We start from the raw sequence: 16390 nt of genomic DNA, 5'->3' as shown, positions 1-16390 counted from the left end.
CAGAACACGCTGGTTTCAGCTCTCGTGTGTCAGACTGTGTATCACACACATACACACACACACTGGTACCTTCAGCATTTTTGTACCTGCACAAACAGGTTTAATGTAAACATGATTCCTGAACTCTCTTCATTTCCTGTTCCAGTTTATTTTTACCTTTCATGCTTAGGGAACAGATGCAGAAGCTCTAACGTGAGTTTTATGAACTGGACCACAACTGGACTGATACATCCGGACTGATACATCCGGACTGATACATCTGGACTGATACATCTGGACTGATACATCAGTCCGATATTAGGCCGTTATGGATGTCGGTCAGTCTCAGTGTATATGTCAACTGATAAATGGCAACAAATTGAAGAACACAAATGCCAAAGAAATGTTTTGAAATGACGTCACCGTTCAGTAGCTTGTGCTCCAGAGGCAGGTTTCATCTGTAGAGTTAGGGGCGTTCCTCAGATACATCGTTATCCAAATACCAGTATCAGCATCAAAAGTCCTGTATCAGTCGGGCTTCACCAGCAGGATCATCAGGATGACTGTGTAGTGAGAGTAAACACAGTTTTAAGCTTATTTACAGTGTGACTGTCGATGTTCTGCTGACTGAAGGATGTAAAAACACTGAGGCTCATGTAAAAAGGTAAGAGGTCACATCCTCACCTATGAATCCATGTAGACAACATGGAAATAAAGCAGCAGCTTTGGTGTTGTATTGCAACTGGCCTTGGGACTATAGGGCAGTAACATAAGGAGCACGTAGGCTCGGACTCTTATGACCTCTGTTGAAAAACAGACATGAACGAGCAGCACCGTGTTAGTGCAGCGCTTTACTGAAGTGGTGTGTTTTATCAGGGTTAGGACTCACTGATGAAGTGTGTTTTGGGGATGAGTGTAAATTAGCGAGCTAGGATTAGCTGATACTACCAATTTATCAAAATCAGTTGTCACCAGCCAAAAATAAAAAGCTGCTTCTGTGCAAACATTGCCATGAGCTTTGACAGTAAAGCTGTTTATCCACAGTGCAACAATGCAAATCTTGACAAAGGATTTGAGAGATTTATTTCAGTAACTTGAATCCATCTCTCCGACTCCTACAGCTGCTAGCCTGTATCACAGTGTCAAAGGAGCAAATCCTCTTCGTGTGTTCCTCTTCCCTGTTCTGACATAAACCACTGAAATGAGACAGAGGCAGCGTGTTGTTAGTTTGACCTCCCTCCTCTCCCTCTCCTCACAGAACCATGAGTTCACAGACGAGATGACCTACAGTGAGCTGTGTATGACCGAGTCAGTCGGCTTCAGGACCAGCCGCAGCACCTCCCTGTCCAGCCAGCAGGGGGCGACGGGCTGCTGCCCCCGCCGAGCCCGGAGGAGAGCCGCCATGCGACTGGCTAACTCCACAGTGTCCGTCAGCCGGGGCAGCATCCAGGAGCTGGACACCCTGCACATCAAACCCACCTCCATACCACAGCAAACGTAAACAGCAACACAACTTACTGAAGAGGAATAAATTTACTGCTGGAGCGATAGCGATAAATAACAGTAGACAAACAGATGAACACACTGGGAAACTCACGGAGCTTGAATATAAACCACTGAATTTGTCCAAGAGATTTAAAATACCCAGAAAAGCCCAGAGGACCAAAAGCAGAGCCTTGGTGTTCACCACGTTTTACAGCAGAAAAGACAAGTTGTACAGCAGAACCTGGTCTTTAAGATAACTCACTCTATACTTACCACTTTACATTTAGTTAAATAGACCAATGTCAAACTGAACCAGGCCAAACCTGCACAAAGCTGGAATAAAGTGTGCGGTGAACTGTTCTCAGGTGAGACCGGAGAGAAACCGATTTTAAATATGGACCAATAGATCCACGAGGGTCTGCATCACCTCACATTTTAAGACCTAACACAATTAAAAATAGATCTTTTAAAAGATGTTATGGAGGAATCAGTGAAAGGCAGCCAGCGTTTCATTCTGCTTCTCTACTTTTTGTTCGTTTAACGAATCAGTTTCCGCTCGCCTGCTTTCTTTTATCATGTTTCTCTCTCTGTCCCCAGTCGTTCCAGTCTGAATGCCCAGGCAGGCGACCTGAAGCTGAACTGTGGGGAACACGATTTCACCGCCGCCATCATCAGCACCCCAACGCCGCCCGCCAACACACCTGACGAGAGCCTCCCCCCATCACCCGCTCCCATCCCTGGCATCCTGCGCAATACTCGGGCCACCGCCTACACCCATGACACCTTCAAAATCTCCTCTTTATAACCTCTGACCAGCCCCCGACACCCACCCTGCCGCCCCGCCTGTCACCTTTCCAGTGAACTCTGAACTTTCATTGAACCTTTATGTTGAGCGAGGGGTGCTGCTAGCTGAAGTGTTGGAGGTAGGAAAAGACGACATGGGTGGGTACTCTGAGTACCGCCGGTTACTTTCACTTCCTGTCACCTCTTGTGGATTATGTGACAAAATGGATATTCATGTAGGAGACAAAGCAAGCAACGATGAGAGGTGAGGAGTTTTAAAAGGAACGATAGCTGTTCTTTTGTAGACTTTCCTAAGTCTAAGACCCTGTGCACACGTCTGACCCTGCACAGGCTTCCTTCTGGTCTGACAGTGGAAAAGATCCCAGGACTTCTACAGGATGACATTCAGAAACCAACAGATGGATCGGATTCACTGGCTCCATCTGAACACAACACTTTACAGGAGGGATGCAAAATCATGGCCGAGGATGGGGGTCGTCTTTTTAGGTCTAGTTAATATGTTGGTCTTGGCAGCGAATCCGAGGGAGCGCCGACCGTTGAAGGATCATTTAGACTCCGCTGGTTGTAACCAGTCTAACAGTGTTGATGTTGGTGGTTGTGGGAAACCTGTGACTATTATCAGGACCAGTACAGCTCAAGCAAGGAGTGGACACACCAGGCGGGCTTCGGACGGATCCTTAAAGCCTGACTGCAGAAAAAATGTTGGATGAAGTCTGTGAAGACAATGAAAAGCATAACGTCTTGGTCTCCTCTCTGCACCTGAAGCCACTTCAGGTCACATCGTTGGGCGAGTAAAGAAATTCTGAATGAGAAGTTTTGAGCTTTTCTCAGTGTCCAGTCACAAGAGCTGGAAAACTGTCAGAGTCTTCAGATGATGATTTCGAAGCTGCTGAAACACTTGAATCTACCACATAAACCAGACTGAACTGGGACTACCTGATCTATGCTGAGCCTCAATACTGTTCACACAACTACACTGAGCTGAACGCAACTCGAAGGAGCCGACCTGGGCCAAACCGAGCTGGTCTGTGCAGAACTGGGCCTTCCTGGTTTTCTAAATGGACCTGTGGAGAGGAACGAAGGATCCTGGACTGGATCGACATGGTCTGACGTGAACTGGCTGTAGCCCAGACCGGGAACAAAAGCCTTTTACTTTTCAAAATATGCAATGTTAGAGCAAGCAGGAAAATAGCATCAACAAATGAACAGAATAATAATAATACCAATAATAATGTGCGTGTTTAAAACAATGATTATTGCAGGGAACAAAATGTAAAGCAACTCATCTGTGACGTGACCTTTTCAGTGAGAGAGAACAAAACATTGTGCAATAGATTTAAACAGGAAAGGGAAACACGGCGCCAAAGCTCTAACATTAAAGAGATGTTTGTCCTGATGACGTGCACTCTGTTTTCAACACGCTCGTTAAAGAGCCGCGTGCAGATGTTGGCATGTTGCAGTATTACTGCTGCCGTAGTATCACTGATGCTGTGCATGAACAACTACTGTTGTTACAACAACAGGGCTGACAGGTTCCCACAATGACGTGTATCATGAAAACCCAAGTGGTGGCAATGTAAGAAACAAGCTGCTGTTTCTTTTCTCTGCCAGCGTCGACTGACGAGCCCGCTGCTCTGGCCTGCAGGCGGCGACCTATGGGCGCCTGTGAAGTCCAGTCCAGCTTCTGATCCACAAGCTTCACACCTTCTGTGTTTTCTCAGTTTCTTCCTTTAGTCTTTATGTCCACGTTCTGACATAAATGAGTATCTGCTGCCGGACTGGGCGGTGTAATCTGGACATCTCAGCAGTATGAAATATAAAACTTTTATTTTGTGAACATTCAGCAGATGCAACTCCCACAAGGTTTTTCTTGTTGAATGATAAACTGACTAAATTTTTTATTATTATAACTGTTACTGAAAACTAACTCACTCTTATTAAACCATATAATTATTAGGGGTTTGTTCACCTCATAGAGAGAGAGAGGCAGAGCTTCCACCGGGGCTGGACCTTGACCCCCCGCCAAACCTCTTGATCCACAGGAAACACTGAGATCTATAGTTCATGTGTTTTCCATCATTTGCATCAAGTTCAGCTGTTATGAACTCTGACAAGCAAATCTGCATCCTTGCCCGGTAACCAGTTAGCTTGACCAGCTAGGCTAACACCTAACTGGCTAATGTGTTAGCAGTTAGCTTACAGCTGCTCACCAAGGAGGCTTGTGAGCAGGTCACCAGGCTTCCAGAGGAGAAACTTTGTATAGAAAATCTAGTCCAAATGATTTCAGAGACAGCCAGAAATCTTTTCACCTCCAAGAGTCTGGTCAGGTTTATTTTACTCTTCACATGTAAGGTTTAGTGTTGGAACAACCGATGAGAGCAGAGCCTGGTAGCATGGTGTGGTTTTGGTGATCTGGAAGTGAAAAGACGTCGAACTGTCAGCTCTAATGGGATTAAGAACTAGTTTAAAAGTTATTCAGTGGTACCCCGGCTCTCCGGGTCACGGTTCACGGCTACAGTTATTGTGAGTTTAATGGTTGAGGCCACCGCAGTGATGGCAGCCTTTTTATTGTGGCCAACAGCACAGATTCATCTACAGCCTGTGATGAAACACTGGCATCGTTTTGCGGTTCTCAGAAAGACTAAAGGTAGAAACCTTTGAAAAAGGACAGCACATGTTTCTGCTGACACAGAATATGTGGTATCAGTGTCATGCAGGCGCTGCCTCCTGCAGATGATTTGTTCCTGCACAGGTGTCACCTCTGCCTAGAATCTTAGATGTGTTAAAAGCTGCACATCCTTCCTTAAGAGTGCACGCCATCGGCCTCACCTGACTCTTCCTGTGAGTATTTTGGCGAAGCGTTTCCTCGACCATTCAGAAGCACGTGTGACAGCAGACAAGACGTACATACTGTAACATATTTTGTATCATAATCTCTGACCTGCATCTTCCAATCGAACCCTCAAACCAAAAAAACAAAAAAAAGAGTTGGAAGTCCTCTGGCGTCTGACTGGCCTCCATCTGTGCATGAGCCTCGTGCAGTAGAAGTAGCACTACTGATCGTAGGAACTTATCAACCATAGCAGAGAAAAAGCAAGAAAAAATACAATGCAACGAGGAAGATCTCATCATCCGTTCTTTTGCATGACGACTCTTACTTTATTCTCTCCTGTCAGTTGTTGGTTTGTTTTGCTCATCCTCCCTCCGTCCCCAGGTTTTTCCAAACGAGTGTTTGCACTACGAGACGTGTACATTAGATTACTGAGAAGAAATAAAGATTATATTAATGAACTTCAGAAATAAAAATCATTCAGGCATGTTCCTCGCCAGAATGCAAAGTGTGTGTGGACAGGCAGGTGCTTGTGTGTGTTTGTATGAATGTGTGTGTTTGTATGATGAGCAGTCACAAATATGCATGGATACCGTTGTAGGTATTTTACCTGTTGTCTTCTGGAGGCTAAAGAGAAGCTGCGAGAGGAGACTGAGCAGTCTGTCTGTTGTTTAAAGTCTTTGGCACGTTTTCTAAAATGCTTCTACTGTTGTGATGTTTTCATTCACCCTGTAGCTGTGGCTCCCGCTCGGCCTCTTCTCCCCATCTGCTTTATTTACCAGTCAAATTACTGGAAAAACTAGAATACTAATCGAAGTAGTACCACTTCCCACAGTCTTCATCAGTGTTTAGAGTTTGGCCAGATACGGCTCAAAGTCGCCTGCTGTTAGTAGGTTAATACAGTAATTCAGAAATGCAATTTTTTGTTTTAGGTCATTTAATTTGAACAGAAGCAATTGTATTGGAATTATTATTATTATTAAAATGATGTTGTGGTAAAGTACCTAGTTTATGTCCCCTTTGGCTTTCCATACAAACACAGCTTCAACCGCAGATTTCTGTCAGTTTAGCAAACTTTGTTCTACATTTTTAGGGTTTTTTTAAATTTAGCGTATTTTAAAGGAAATTACAGGAAACTGTAATTTACTTTTGTTATTGCTGAAAATCCAGCATAGGTGATGGTGCACAGTGACGTTAAATTAGAGTTGTGTGGGTAAAGATGGGGAGTCATGGCTCGACTGCACTTTACTGGGATCTGTTGATTCTCTGGAGCCAGTTTCTGCTGCAGAGACTCTTCAACCCGTCGGATGAGCCCGATGTTTCAGATTTGCATTTTGTCTCCTGACCACCTCAGACACTGGCTGTCCAGGTGTTGCATATTGTTTCGCGTCCATAGAACCAAAGTTACACATGGAACTGAATGAGTTTGTTAAAATATGACTGAGGCATTGTTGAGCTTTTTAACTGCCGAGCATGTTTTTATTTTGAGAACGTTTCAGTTGTTTGTCTGACGTGCTGCTTATGCTGCAGGAGAGCAGCTGTCCTTACATCCGAAGGTCACTGGATCATGTCCTGTCCTTCAGGTTAAAGGTGAACAACAAAGTGCATTTGCCTGGCAAACACCACAAAGCACAGTGGTAATAAATGATCCCAGTAATAAACTGGGCTCTACTGAGATGATAAGCAGCATTTCAGACGCCGTTCATGACAGTGATGCTCAGTCTCGGAGGCAGTGACACGTGATGAGTGAGTGAAGGAGAAAACTGCATTAAAGCACACAGGTGTATATTCCATTCCACTAATAAAGTCGACAGAAACCAGAACCTGGAGCGCTGTGTGTTCTTCTGGGGCTGTATCCAGTCAGGTTCTCACTTGCTGAGGTCAACATTTAAAGGAACAAATTAAACCTGCATGAAAAGACCTTTAGCCACCTGCATCCGAAAGCAGCTGTAAACCACTGATGTGTTTTCACGGCCCAGACAAGCAGGACGGTCACTAGGTGGCTCTGCAAACGTTCATGATGTTTATAAAACTATCTGTGCGGCAGCTTCAGTATGGTCAACGTCAAACTGAAGGTTGATCTGCCCCCCCGACATCCACACCCTCCCTGTAGCTCATGGAGTACTGGGCCGTGTTATCAGATGTATTCATCCAAGTACTGTACAAACTGTTACTTCACTGGAGAATTGTCTTTATCCTTTTTACTCCACTACATTTCTTTGGCACGTTTAGTTACTTGACAAATTAGGATCTTTGCATCCACAGTATATGAGAAGTTATCAAAGATGTTTTGTTATAAATGGAACTGAAATGCAGCTGAAACTGTCAATAAGTCTACTGACAGAAAAAATAACTGGTGGATGTTTTATAACTTCTGAAGGCGACAAAAGTTTATTCTTTGGACAAAAGTACTGCTGATACATGTGATTCTGGAGATTTTAAAGATGCTGCTGGAAAACACTTCTTAAACTTGAAGTTTGTGGGATGGAGTTGGTGATCCTCTGGCCCAGGCTTCTGATTTGCAGAGTCAGTGACAGTCATTACATCCTGTTTCATGTAAGCCGGGGCTGCTAGCTCCTCAGCTGTGAGTCTGCTCATGTCTTTGCAGGTGAGATGATCATTATAACAGCAGACATACAGGACCAGTCCCCACCCATGACCACTGATACAGGCCACAGCAGATCCAGGATGACAGTGCCCCCCCCCATCCACAGGACACCCGGGGTCCCTGACTGGTCTGATGAGGATGACCATGATGTGAACCAGACACTGTGGCCTTCCCAGTCACCAGGTCTCAGCCCAGTTGAACAGCTATGGGAGATGTTGGAGCGACGTGTTAGACAGCGTCTCCACCACCATCATCAAAACACCTCATGAGGGAACATCTGGCCTGGAATAACATCTGGTTCCAACTTCCATTCATCTGTCAGCTGTCAGTAGCTGTTAAGGTTGCTCCCTGGGGTATAATACAAGGCGCGGTTTCAGTCGCGCAAAGAATGACGGGAAGTTGGCAGGTTCAGGTGTGCTCCTGCTGCGACCAGTGTACGTTCGTTAGTTCTCTCTGGGCTGTGATCAGGTCGCCACACCTGCCGGTCCCTTTCAGAGCCGAGCTCCCGTTGGATCCGCCGCTGATTTACCTGTTTCAGCCCGTTACGGAGCGACACCCAGAGTTAGAAACTACCTTTTAACTCACTTTTCAACCCGTGTTTCTCGACACATTTCGGCTTATACCTGCAGATAGAAACACCTGTCGTCGCCATGTCAGCGGGGCAGTAATGGCAGCAGGTCCCCCGTCAGGAAACCGGAGATAAACGGCGGTGGAGACGGAGTAAGACGGAGAACAGGGGCCATCAGCGGGACTTAATGCATCATGGATTCACTGGACTCAGGACAGAAGTTCACTCCGAGACAGGTGAGTCCATACCTGTGGCATTACGCTGGCTGTGACGTCAGAGCCCGTACAGGTTTTTCAGTGTCACCTGGGATTAACAACAGAAACCGAGCAGAAAAACTGGTTCTCGTTTAAACTGAATGTGAGGAAGGAATTAATAATCATAATGTGAAGTGAGTTTCGGTGCTGCACTGGTTTCCACAGCACACTGGACTGGTTTTAATGGTGATATGATGAGAGGTAGTGTAAACCCCGACTGGTGGCTCACAGGCGGGGTTACTGCTGACCAGTTTGTGATGGATTCCAGTAAAACACAGCAGGTGTCAGACACAAAACAAACTGGATGTGGTGCGTTGGAGCTGTTTGTCAAACTGCAGGGCGTTAAATGAGCTGCTGACCAGCCTGTGTCACTGGTTGCCTTTACTGGGAAACGGGGTGAATACCAGTGCAGCAGACCTGGAACGTGGATCGGTAGTAAAGACGTTTCTGTCACTGTGACGCAGTGGAACAGGTTCACACAGCTGGGTCAGCAGCAGTTCAGGGCTGGAATTATTTACTGATCATTTGGTTTGTACAATGTCAGAGAACATTGAAAATGCCCATGACAGTCCAGGTCCAAGGTGTCTTCAAGTGTCTGGTCATCAATTAGTCAATCCACAGAAAATTAGTCTGAAACTGTTTTCATATCTAATTAATCGGTTTGTCGCTTTAAAGAAGATGTCTGTGCTCTGGGTTCAGATTCTCCAACATAAGTCATTTCTATTTTCCACGATAGTAAACTTGGTGTTTGAGACTGTTTATCGATGTCACTACAAACTGAGATGGATATTTCTGACCTTTCCTTGACTAATCGATTAATAGAGAAAAGAATTAACAGAGACTGTGACAGATGGACGATCTGAAAACCTAAAGCCTCGGGGTTTGGCCGGTGCACGGGCATAAGAGGATCTTATTTCAGATTGGTGTGAATGGATCTGAGGCTGTAAGTGAAGCAGACATGAAGTCTTTGCTTCCCTCAGGGCTCACATCAGAAGGAACGCTAAGCTGCCTTTAACTTTGTGTTTGTGTCTCTGTCCCCCTGGACTGTTGGTCGTGCACGTCCTCAGAAACTAATGCTGTTCAGCATGTGACCAGTAGGGGCTGAAACTCAGGTCAGCAGCAGCTTGGATCCACCCTACAGGGGCCTCGAGCTTTGGAGAGAAGTGCACGGAGCTTGTCCTGTTGACAAACCACCTGCTGCTTCTCAGCATCGACAATACTGTAACTTCCCCAACAACTTCTGTTGTCATGGTTTCTGTTTACGTTGTGCTGAAGTAGAACTAGGAAGATGTGCGGCCTGGTATTTTCTAATCATCTGGGTAAACAACTATGCAAGCAAATGAACAATGACACCGGGGACACAACTGTTGTCTGTGTGTATGTGCTGGTGGAAGGTAGGTGTGTCAGTGGTCTTAGAGGTGAAGACCTTGTGAAAAAATGTCCAGACTTTGAGAGAAACTCCAGCTTCTCTCATTTACTTCAGTGGAGTCTGCGTTTCCCCGGTAGAGTCGGGCCGTGGTTAGTAAATGTTGGCATAAAGGGTTAATTCAGCTAATGACCCATTTCTCTGTTACCTGTCACCAGGCAGCTGATGCTGGTGGTGTTGGTCGGTACAGTCCAGAGCAACATGAGCAGACAGAACCCTGTAGGAGAATAATGAACAAACTGACCCCCCCCACCCCTTCTCTGTCTCCAGGACAACGACTGGGACCCGACCCTTGAGTTCCTGCCAGCCTCAGACTCCAAAAAGCTGGAGAAGAAACCGGGCCAGAGGAGGACGCTGTGGGTCGGAGTGGGCCTGCTGCTGACCGGGCTGCTGGTCTGGAACTTCCACTGTGAGCTGGCTTTATCTAAACACTGGGTGAAGGTCAATCACATGCACTGGGTTCTCTCAGCTTCCTGTTCAGGCACTGGGAGCTGAGCTGAGTCACCACAGACTAGTTGATATGTGGCAGGAGTGAAAGTGGCTGTGTCCTGTTATCGGTGGCGGGGTACGTGTCCATATTACACCGATAGGTGTAGTGTGATGTGGCTTTTTGAAGGCTGGACATGGAAGCCCGTTGGTTTCAGTCAGGAACTGTTAGCCATGTTTGCATTGTCTAATCTCTGCACAGAGAAATGACATGTCAACTTCTTCTTCCCTGATACAGACTCAGGTCAACTCATAGTGACGGCAGCACTAAAACCTTTAACCTTCTCTATGTGGAAGTGAATCAAATCATTGTTCTGCTGCTGTGAAGGTGCAGCAGGGACCACACCCTCAGCCCTTTGCTTCCACATGCCCCCGGCTGCAGCAGCTGGACCTCCCTGCAAAGCATGTGTACACACACACACACACACACACACACACACTGTGCTGCATAAACAGAAAAGTCCAGAGAGAAAAAAACTGCACTTTATTATTTGAGGAGAAGATAAATAACCCAATGCATTATTGTTGTAAAGTATAACAACAACAGCCAGTCACAGTTTGTGTTGCAGGTGTCGCAGCATGATCACACTCCTGCTCCACGCTCAGATTTATACATTAAATATATAGTTTTAGCCCCAAAACATAAAAATATTCATGACGGTAACGTATACACAAAGTAAATGAGCAAGAAAAACAGTTAAACTGTAGTTTGTGAACAGGGTCGATCAGAGACATCTGATCTGCTTAAGGCACAACAGCCACACCGGTGCATCTCTAAATGAAACTGTGGAGGTAAAGGGCTGCCTGTTTGCTTTAGCAGCCAGTTTACCAGGAGCCAGCTGCTGGACAGAGACTCGGACAGTCTCTGCAAGACGGCACACACCGGCTGGAGCTGGTGTGTGGCCCAGCGTTAGCGGTGAGGACATTGTCTGGTCCTCCGACCTTCACAGTGAAGCTGTTGCTGAGTCAGAACACAGGACACATCTCAAGTCTCTTATCAGCACTTTGTTTCCCTCACTTGCATCTTAGTCCCGCCCACATAAGAGGACTTGAGGAAACGCGTTAACTCCATGAGACGTCCTTTTCTCTGATCCTTCATCTGTCCAATCACCAATTGATTTCTGATAAAGGTGCGTGTTGGTTCATCAAAAACCTCCATGAAGGATGGTCTCATGGCTCCTCCAGCACCGTCCTCAGTGCTCGCTCCTCAAAGCCGATATAGGAGACTCGGAATGTCCTACACAGGAACAATCTCATAAAAGATGTACCTCTGGTGTCTGAGGATGTTGACCCCCAGGTCACCAGAACAGAACAGGACACGTCAGCCGACTGTAACCTCTGTCTGCTCTCTCCCTCAGTACGCAGTGATGTCAGAATGACGAGGGTTTACATCGGCTCCATGGGGATCAATAACCAGCCCTTCTTGCCCGAATACGAAGATCCCAGCAGTCCTCAATTTACCCATCTGGCCGCTCTGGTCAGCCAGCAGGTGAGACCTCACACAGTCCCAGAGCATCATGGGAGTTCTCCACATCTGCTGACTCATGGGAGACTGGGTAAATCCCAACTCCCATGTTTTCATCACTTGTGTCTTAGTCCCGCCCACATTCATTAAAGGCCTGCGTTGGTCCGTAAATACTGTGAGAATGGTCTCGCGTCTCCTCATAGCAGGAATAAGATCAACTTCTGTGTTGAGTGAGGAAAGCTCAAATAAGGAAACTGGGATTTACCTTCTCAGAGGACCACTCCACGTGCGAGAGGCCAGGTCACGTGACTGAACGAAGGCAGCTGAGCTAGCACTAGCGCTGGGCTGCAGTATTAGGTTGTATCCAGTACTGGATCAGAGTTTGTCTCGGTTCAGTGAAAGAGTCTGAGCTGTGGCGTTCATGTTGGCTCTGACCACTTCTGCTTCGTGCTCTTTCCACAGTTCTGTATTTGTTGAGGTGACTGTGATGACATTAGGCAGATATGAAGATATGTGTGACCTTTGTCTCTTTCAGCTGAAACTGATTTACAACAAAAATGCAGTGCTGGCCAGGTACTTCACGGGCTCCACGGTGCAGGCCTTCAGGTACGACTCACATAAGACGTATGTATGTGTTACGTATTAATATGTGAAGGGCGGCTGTTAAAGCTGAAACAGGACATGATGCTTATTAAAGGATTAGGCTGCTGTTACTGTAGAACTCCAGTCAGCAGCCACGGATGGAGAGGAAGTACCTCCACCGCCTTATCTCACAGGATGAACTCGGTAGCGTTCATTTCAGCCAGTGCAGCAACAGTCGTGTCTCATACCCACCACCTGGTCTCGTTCACTGACTGCGATAATGTTTATATGAAACATCTGAACAGGAAGTGCTGATAAAAACTAACTTAAGTTACAAACCAGAGTACCTGCTTGCAAAACCACAGACTGCTGAGGATTAACAAAACGAACCTATCCAATACGTTAACCAGGGGATGTTGGAGATGAACTCTGGACTGAGCTAGGCTAGCTGTTTCCAGTGTTTATGCTAAGCTAACATGCCCTGAATCCAGCTGTGTACTAACGTGCAGACACGAGACTGTCCACCTGAACATGTTGCTTTCTGAAACAAAGGGGAGGAGTTGATTTCCTAAAATGTTGAACTCTTAAAAACTGATGTTGCTTTGTGTCAAACCGACTGATCTGGTTGTGTTCTTGTGCTGTAGTGAGGGAGAGGACGGCGGTGATGGCATGGTGGCGTATTACCAGTCAGAGTTCGACCTTCCCGTCCCCCAGCAGAAGTTTCTGGACGAAGCCATCGAGTCTTTGGATTCGCCGGCAGAAAGTCAGCAGGGCCGACAGGGCCGAGTGCTGCTGAGGCCCACTGATGCTCTGAATGTCAACGGCGTCATCTCCCGAGGTGTGAGAGCTCACAGGAAAATATGTCCACTGCTGCCATTTGTAGTCACTTTGGGTCAGTGTGGGGCCCCAGGGTAGGAGGGTGGGGGGCCTTTATGTCTGTGCCCAAGGGCCCAGTGTCTCCTAGTCCGCCCGTGTTTTCTAAGCTGAGAGTAGTGATGAAGACGGGTTTTGTGGCCCCCTGCTCTGCCTCCCTTTGTGAACTCTCACACACTTCAGGTGAGTGTTGCTGAAGTGTGTTAGTGCTGCAGCATCCGAAACATGCAGATCGTAAAACCCCGGCTGTCGTGTGTTTTCCTTCTGATACGTTGATGATGGACATGGCGTCACCATGGCGTTTGCTCCACTATGCATAAATCAAGCCAAAATATGAATCAGACGGCTGCCATCTTGGTGTTTTACAACCAGATCCTGCTCAGCAACAGCGGAGAAGCTGAGTGACACACAATCCAAAATACACCCCACTTTATATAATCAAGTCAGTTATTTAAAACGAACTCGCCAGGAAAATGGCTACTTGTACACACATCATTGTGATGATGTCTGCCAAAAACCACCTCTGGAAAATATTTGTCTGGTTTGTTCTTTGAGTTTTTAGTTCATTTGTGTCCCATCCTCTAACATGGAGGCAGCAGGGTTTGTGACCTATGCTGCCCCCAGGGGGCGATAGACTTATTGTCACGGTCAGCCTGTCCACAGCGTTTACAGTTTGTGGCGATGAGAGCAGACCTGAAGCGAATGGGTTGATTTTAAAGTGGGTCAGAGTCACTGGGTTGTGGGAAATAAAGTGACGTTCTTTAGCTACAAATGTGCATTTAGTTGAGTTTAACTGAAGATTTTGTTTCTTTTCACAGCGATAGATCCACGCATGACCAGGACGTCGTTACTGAGTGAGAACTGTTTGTTTCTACTGATGGAGGTTCCATGGTTTTCTCAATTCTTTTTCATATTTAAATTGTTTATTTCCAAGATATCACAGAACTTTTACCCACATTTGCATAATACCAAACTGAATTCAAAGTTACTGGACATTTAATGTCCTGTTCCACATGAGACAAAATAGTTTGAAAGTACAGATGGAGTCAGTTGCATTAGTTAACCAGGTGTGTGGTTAATGGTGGAGCTCGGTCTGTATTTTACCTATTGTGTTTTCAGATCAGACCTTCAACATCCGCGTCAGTGAAGCAGGAACAGTCCAGTCTCCAGGGTTTCCCGACTTCCCTTATCCTCCTAACTTCTACCTGCAGTGGAGGCTGCGGGCCGACCCCGGACACAGAGTCCTGCTCAACTTCCACACTCTGATCCTGGAGGACAACTGTCAGCAGGACTTCATCAAAATCTACGACTCTCTGGCTCCGATAGAGCAGCGTGCGCTGACCGAGTGAGACACGACTCGGACCTCACTGTCCTCTGCTAACTCACAGCTACCCTGTGGTTTTCTTCTTCTTCAGATATCACCCAGAAAACGTGTTGCTTTCCCACATGGGCGAGTCTGACGTGCCAGTTTCTTTGAGCTGATAGATTCAGTCAGTTGTCTTTTAAAAACCAGCAGCGCCAGTCGCTTATCGGTGTGAGTTTCTCTGTGTTCCGTCACATTAACTGGACCTTTCTGGGTTTTGGATTGGTTGGTTGGACACAACGGCAGTTGTGATGGGACCTTTCACAGGTTTATAGATATAAATGATGACTCGGTAAGATTAATTGGCTTGATGGAAGATGAAAAGAATTATTCCAGCTCCAGAGTTTCCTCTGTCTTGTGTGTCTATCAGCTTGCGACACACAGGTTACTGGGTGCCTTTAGAAGCATCTACAGAGTAGGGAGCACTCCCTGCTGCTGGCCTCCACTGGTGTAACTGGTGTAACCTTGCTCCAGTGACATCACTACCAGGTGTGGGTGAAACAGGTGTGAACCTTTACAGCAGAGATGACAGAGAAGCAGCTTTGCAGCCTTAAGTCACTCTCAGTTTGATCAGGAAGTCGACTGTAACCATCTGGTAAAATCTGTAGGGTTCAGTTCTCAGTCAGAGAGGCGCTGGCTCGTGCACACACACGTCTGGTCCAGATGTTGCGTTACCGCTGCTTTCATGCGTTTTCAGTGTGAACTGAGCACCAGCTCTCAGTGCATTCGGGGTCTGACAGCTGTGTGTTTCTGCTTTCTCCCCAGACAATGCGGGTATCCTCGTGGCTCGCTGTCTTTTCGGTCCTCTGGAAACGTCATGTTGCTGACTCTGGTCACCAGTGAGCTGAAGAACTTCCCCGGGTTCAGAGCCAACTACTCCCAGATCCCTTTGACAGAGCAAAGTATGATGGGAGTTAGAGTCTGAACTGTGGCCAGAGGTGTTGATGTTCTGGAACATTTATTTGTTGTCACACATTCTTTAAACTGGGTCTGAAAGAGGTGAAAATACGTTGCTGAGACACTGTGACTTATTTTTCATGAATATTGTTGAGAAACTGTTTGTGTGCATTGCAACAAGTCTCAGCAGTAAATAATGACACTGTCGCTGTAGACGGTTTTAATTCAAAAATGAAATTCTGTATGAAAAACAACAGAATAAATGCAATAAAATAAATGTCTGAGTTTCCGAGGTGACTTCACTGTAGGACCCAGTTGACTTGCTGCGACTCTCCCACGTCTGACCTGTGTGACTTGTTTTCTTGTCCAGGATGTGGAGGGAAACTCAGTGCAAACAGAGGCTCCTTTTCTTCACCGTTCTTCCCCTCCAACTACCCCCCAAAGACCATATGTGTCTGGAACATTGAGGTAAGGGCACATTTTACCAGTCTGAGGAGAACGACAAGTGTCTGATGTTCAGTCCACCCGATGTGACAGAACAAGCAGCGTACTAGTCATGGCTCATTAACATCTGAAGGGTTTTGGTGTGACGGTACATTTTCATATTCCCTGTAAACAAGTGGAAAATGTGGCCTGATGTTAGAGGAACTGTGAGTTCACCACATTATTAGGATTCGTCCTCCAGGAAGGATGATTGGAAAGAAACTGGCCAGGCTTGATGTCTGCTCTGTAAGATTGGGGGGGCTGAGGTAAAGGGGTACAAGGTAAGA

The 16390-nt window shown here is 46.4% G+C and overlaps 2 protein-coding genes across 4 annotated transcripts in view; both read left to right on the top strand.

The window, feature by feature from the left end:
* kcnd1 (potassium voltage-gated channel, Shal-related subfamily, member 1) overlaps positions 1–4505 on the top strand; it is a 49162-nt gene extending 44657 nt beyond the window's left edge. For all 3 annotated transcript variants that reach the window (XM_020615000.1, XM_020614999.1, XM_020615001.1), the window contains exons 8-9: positions 1238–1476; positions 2062–4505. In XM_020615000.1, the coding sequence (XP_020470656.1) occupies positions 1238–1476; positions 2062–2269 (447 nt within the window). In that variant the 3' untranslated portion in view covers positions 2270–4505. The remainder of the gene's footprint in view (positions 1–1237; positions 1477–2061) is intronic.
* A 3416-nt stretch (positions 4506–7921) lies between these two features.
* LOC109968626 (suppressor of tumorigenicity 14 protein homolog) overlaps positions 7922–16390 on the top strand; it is a 19644-nt gene continuing 11175 nt past the window's right edge. The window contains exons 1-9 of the mRNA XM_020615014.1: positions 7922–8510; positions 10225–10363; positions 11799–11929; positions 12441–12511; positions 13132–13325; positions 14179–14214; positions 14480–14705; positions 15489–15625; positions 15991–16088. Coding sequence (XP_020470670.1) covers positions 8469–8510; positions 10225–10363; positions 11799–11929; positions 12441–12511; positions 13132–13325; positions 14179–14214; positions 14480–14705; positions 15489–15625; positions 15991–16088 — 1074 coding nt within the window. The 5' untranslated portion in view covers positions 7922–8468. The remainder of the gene's footprint in view (positions 8511–10224; positions 10364–11798; positions 11930–12440; positions 12512–13131; positions 13326–14178; positions 14215–14479; positions 14706–15488; positions 15626–15990; positions 16089–16390) is intronic.

The sequence above is a fragment of the Monopterus albus genome, unplaced genomic scaffold (assembly GCF_001952655.1).
Source record: "Monopterus albus unplaced genomic scaffold, M_albus_1.0 scaffold155.1, whole genome shotgun sequence".
Classification (NCBI taxonomy): domain Eukaryota; kingdom Metazoa; phylum Chordata; class Actinopteri; order Synbranchiformes; family Synbranchidae; genus Monopterus; species Monopterus albus.
The sequence above is the reverse complement of the archived record's forward strand: the minus strand, read 5'-3'. Positions and strand labels throughout refer to the sequence as shown.